Below are 5,426 nucleotides of genomic sequence, written 5' to 3'. Positions count from 1 at the left end.
TTTCATTGAAAGTGCTCATTAGCTCTGCTCCATTAAACAATCCTCCCTAATAACTCAGTGATAAAGAACTGAGCTTTGCACTCCTCTGGAAATTGGTCTCCAGCCTGTCCGTGCTGTACAGCAGATGGCAATAAAGGACCACTCTGTGGCAGAAGCACACCCCTGAAAAGGAAATGTTCTGTCCTTAGTAATTCAGAGGGTGAAATTAAAATCAGGGTCTAGAAATGCAAGTTGGTGGGAGCAAAGAGGGGAAATACAAGAGTTGCAAGTGGGCAGGACAAACCCTGTTGCTGATGAGGGTTACAAACAGACCACACATTACATATAAACCAAAGAAAGGACGTTGTGCATTCATTGGCCACTCCTCCAGTCTGCAAAGTTTCTCCTGAAAAACCCTGGAAGGGCAGGGACCTGCCAGCCCCAGCCCCCTGTTCAAGAAGTTCTGCATTCCAGCAGCTTCCGGAAGCTTTTCTGAAAACTGTCATCCAGGAAAGCGTACAAGAAAGGATTCAAGCATGAATTGGCATAGCTTAGGCTGGTGATGAAGTAGGATATCCCAATGACCATGGAGGTCTGGGGTAAGTCAGTGGTCAAAGCCATGATGGTAGCCAGGTGGAAAGGGGTCCAACAGAAGAGGAACACAGCCAGGACTATGAAGACCATGATGGTGACTTTCTTCTTGGCTTTGTCCAGGGCTCTGGCATTGGAGTTCAGGTGCATGTTCCTCAGCTTGTAGAGCATCATGGTGTAGAGGATGCAGATGGTGGATAGTGGAATGGCAAAGCCAAGGATGAGGGTGTAGATCCTGCTGGCTTTGAACCAAAACCTCTCCGGCTTGGGGAAATTGAGACCACAACTCTTGATCTCCAGGTCGTCAGTGTAGACATTGGCAAAGATGATGAAAGGGAGGACTATGATGGTGACCAGGATCCAGATGCACAGGCTGACAATCCTGGCTGCTCGGTACGTGCGGTGGGGCATCCTCTTGGACCTGACCGTAGCCAGCACCACCAGGTACCTGTCTATGCTCATCACTGTCAGGAAATAAATGCTGGAGAAGATATTGTAGTGATCTATGGACAAGATGACCTTGCAGAGGATTTCTCCAAAGGGCCAGTAGCGGAGGAGGTGCTCTGCAATATTGATGGGCAAGACAAGGGTGAACAAGTCATCAGCGATAGCGAGGTTCAGGATGAACATGTTGGTCACAGTCTTCATCTTGGGGGCCTTGAGGATCACATAGATGACAGCAGTGTTGCCTGTGAGCCCCACAGCACAGATCACAGAGTAGATCACGGGCAGGACAATGTAGAAATCAGCTGCCTGCTCTTGGAGGGTGAAGTTGAACCTCATGCTGTTTTCCAGGTAGCAGCTGTTGCCTGCGTTGCTGCAGGAGCTGTTCAGATCACCCCAAAAGATGTTTCCCATGCCTATTGACCACAGACCACCTCCAGATACCACTGAAAGCCTCACTAGCCCAGAAGTGAGAGGTTTTTTGCTTGGTTGGGATATTTTCCCCCTCCTGTGAGAAGCAGCTGTTACCTCATTTAGATATAGCTTATTTTCAAAGGTGAGTTGTGAGGCTTCTTGGACCACCTAACTTACCTCTCCCCCCCGTTGGAGAAGTTAGATTTTGAAGTGGTGATGGGAGAAGAAAATGTTTGGAAGACATAAGGCTCCATGAACCAAGAAAACAAGAGAATAATGTCTTTCTAAAGAAGTCAAGGAACTCTTCTTTCTGAGAGCATTCCGGTGAGCTTTGGCTTTTCTTTGCTGGGGGAGTTGAGCGGCTCTCATTCAGCTGTCTAAAGTGACAGTTCTTTTGGGGCTGGCAGGAACAAGGAGGCAGAAGGGGGAATTTCGTGCCTGGCTGGCACGAAAGTTTACAGCCCTTGGAGGACTGGAGGGATGGCTGCAGTTTCTCTGGCACAGCTCTTGCTTTCCGTGCTGGAGCAGAAGCGTTCCAGTGGTTAATTAGCGCCTGCCTTTGTGTGGAGTTCAGGCTCTTCATGGACAGCGATTTCACAAACAATGAAGAGGTTTCTGACACTGCTACTCCCCACTCCCAGGGTCCCCTAGCAAAAGAAGGAGGGGGAAAAATAGTTCAGGGAGTATTTCTGAAATTAACATTTAAAGGGGATTTCCCTGCAATCAAAGTACACCTTTAAGCAAGGGTGAGTTATGAACTTACTCACTCTGAAAACCATCCCCAGTACGAACAACTGGCAGCCCCCCAAATTTGGCACAGATAGACAAAGCTGTACATCTCAGAAGTTCAGGATTAATCGGGGAAGAGAGAGAAAAGTACCCTGAAAGAGACACAGCAGGAATCATCTCACCTGTAGCAGTCACCACATCCATCACTATTGCCTGACCCATACTTCCAAGAATTCCTCCACAGGGAATGAACAAAAAACCGACCCCTACCCCCCTCCACCGTGAAGATCAAAGGTTTGGCAACCGGTCCCAGGCTCTGCAGAGAGAAGTGCCTCACTTCTCCTGCCTTTTGTTGTCGCACAGCAGTAAAGTGAGCTGGACTGCCGGCGCTGGGGATGGGGAGTGAAGTGTCCCTTACTTGGGAAGCGGCTCCTCTGCCTCCTCCAGCACCTGCTGCTCTCACTGGTGAGCCTCTTCCCTCTGATCCGAGCTGGAGGAGGGTCTCTGGGCTGCTGACATACGGGGATTTGCAATCAGATCAACACGATGCTTCTGTGTGTGCGTGTTGTGTGTCTGACCAATTAGCACTTGCTCGGATCGGGGAAGGGGGGAAACAAGGGTTTTCTCTCTGCAGGGTTATTGAAAGAGTAAATACGGTGGATGTTTCCTTCAGGAATGAGGGAGATGTGGAGGGACACAGGCAGCACTCAGGACTGGCTAAGTGAGGGATGAAAGGATGGGAAGCAGGGGGTTAAACTGCTTCAATAGGGAACAGTGGCTGGTTTTAACAAAGGGAGCAGGAGGAGGGTGAGCTACATTACAACGCGCAAAATAAACAAATAAACAGATGTACCTTGCCAGATCTGTGCTGTTTTCGGCTGCTCTGGGGGAGTTTGGCTGAGTTCCTCCAGCTGGGTCTCTGATCCGGCTTTGGAAATCCAGTGAAATCCTTCAGATGTGCATCAGGAGGTGCAGGAGTCCCGTGAAGCTTCTTGGAAATGCACCCCAGGTTATAGAGCAACAATGTAAGATCACTTTACCAGCATGTCCCTAAAGAAAAAAAAAGAAAAAGGAAATCAAGAGTCTTTTGATTCTCTTTTAGTCTTTTAAGTATTGCCTGACCTTTGTTTCGAGACAAAGCAAGGGAAAACAGGAATCCATCACTGCCATGCCTGGCTGAGTGCATTTAACCAGGAGGGCCAGCTCATAGATCTGAGCCAGTAGCCAAGAAGAGTGTCTGACTTTGCTCCTCTTTTTGGATGTTTTATATTCTTCTGGCAAGATTATTGTGCACCAGTAGCTGGGTGGGAGTAAAACATTTCATTGCACTTCTTAAAGACATGGCTATAACCGACTTCAGCAGATGGGATTTTTGTTTTTTTTTAATGTACAACTCTTCAAGATATTTCCTTGACCAAAATCTAAGCAGACATTGGGCTTAAGGAAAATGAAACAGGAATTATATTGTCCAATTATATTGCATAGGAATTATATGGATGATACTTCTTCAGATGAAACACCCCTGGAGCTTTCTTCTTGCCTGTTTTGGGAAAGCTGGTGTGGTTTATAAGGAGTTGTAAATGAAGCAAGGCTTTGGCAGGTCTGCTGGGGGAATGCAGTTTCCAGGAATTGCTGTTGTCTTTTTTCAGAGAATAGCATACAGAAGGCAGAAAAATTCAGGAGAATGCGATGTTACATTTGCTGATCTGTAACTATTCCCTGGGACAAAAGGGTTTTAAAGTATTTTTCATCCACAATCCTTTGAGGCTTTCTGTTTTTCAGCATAAAGTATATCTCTGGTCTCTGGGATAGTTTAAAAGCTGTTCTTTTTTTCCCAGTCTATATTATCTTGGAATTAGCTGCAATGGCCAGGGGTTGTGTGCCTGGGTGCTGTGTGTTTCAGGAGCTGTGGTGCTGATGATGGGTCCTTGTGCTTTTACCCTTGCCTTGTGCCTTCCTCCTCATTATCCATAGTGAACATGCTCTCCGTGCCTTGGTTAGGATGTGCTTGATTAAAATAACCTGTCAGAGATGAGATGGAGACAAATTAAAGCTCATTGCCTGGTGTGGGTAGAGGGGCTTTTGCTTATATGCCCCAAACAAATTACTGGCACCTCCTTTCAGAACTCCTTGCCTGGTTCTCCAATAAAACTTGTTTGCTTTGGGGAGGACAATTGCCAACAGATCTAAATTCATGTAGGGGATTGCTTTGCAGTAGGAACTGTTCTATCAACAGAGAAAATATTTCTTCTGTGCATCTCTGGGCTCGACCAGGGCCAGGGGCTGTGCACAGGGGAAACAGATCTATTTATATTGGTGTGATGAGGAGTGCTTGGAGAGAATGTTTTACTCTTCTTGTCTTCTCTGGCTGGGCATTCCTTGATTATAAATATTACAGCGGCATAAAGCCCTGGAAATCACTGGTTTGGAAATGCTGCTACAAAGGGCACGAGCTGCCTGGACCTATTTTTGTGCCAACAGCTCCATCATCAGCACAGTGCAGCAGGGACAAAGCGTTTATTCCTGGCAAATCTGTGCCATGGAGATGGACTTTGCCTCTTGAAGCCCATGTTCACACTGTGCTGCTTGGGTCAGCTGTGCAAACAAAGAAAAGGCAGTGTTTTAGGGAGGGGAAATCCCTGCCAATGCTAAATCAGTGCTGCTTTATTGCCTTCCTAAAGCTGATGCGCTGCTGGCTCCAGACAAAGGCCATCCACCATTTTGGAATTATGGACAACCTGTTTTGTTGGGCTCCTGCTGCTGTCAAGGAGTCAAGTTCATCTCAAGGACACAGATATACAATCAATAATCTGTTTACCAAAACAAAATGTTCTCGGCTGGCTGTCTTGCAGTCACTGGTTGTTAAGGTGATTTATTTGTATGAAGTGTTCAGGCTTTTAAAAGCATTGCAGGTTAATAATAGAATCAGGGAGTAGTTTGGGTTGGAAGGGACCTTTAAAGGTCATCTAGTCCAACCCCCCTGCAATGAGCAAGGACATCATCAACCAGATCAGATTGCTCAAAACTCAACCATCCCACCTGACCTTGAATGCTCCCAGGGATGGGGCATTTACCACCTCTCTGGGTAACCTGTGGTAGTGCCTCACCATCCTCGTTGTAAAGAAATTTCTTTCTTATATCTAATTTAAATCCACCCTCCATCTGTTTAAAGCCATTCCCCCTTGTCCTACCACAACAGGACCTGCTGTCCTGAGAAATGTCCAGAACTGATTACATCAAATGGGCTGAAATTGCTTCTGGTAAGGTAA

At 46.7% G+C, this 5,426-nt stretch overlaps 1 protein-coding gene across 1 annotated transcript; it reads right to left on the bottom strand.

Annotated features, from left to right (window-relative positions):
- Positions 1–432: 432 nt before the first annotated feature.
- Positions 433–1,314, bottom strand: LOC128943770 (neuropeptides B/W receptor type 2-like; the record flags this gene model as incomplete). The annotated part of the gene is made up of 1 exon (XM_054286672.1): positions 433–1,314. A coding segment is annotated over one exon (882 nt), but the record flags the coding sequence as incomplete, so codon positions are not given.
- Between the last annotated feature and the right edge of the window lie 4,112 nt (positions 1,315–5,426).

The sequence above is a fragment of the Melozone crissalis genome, unplaced genomic scaffold (genome assembly GCF_028551555.1).
Source record: "Melozone crissalis strain CALT ecotype California unplaced genomic scaffold, PUWL_Pcris_2 ptg000055l_1, whole genome shotgun sequence".
NCBI lineage: Eukaryota > Metazoa > Chordata > Aves > Passeriformes > Passerellidae > Melozone > Melozone crissalis.
This window is presented reverse-complemented; position numbering and strand designations above follow the sequence as displayed.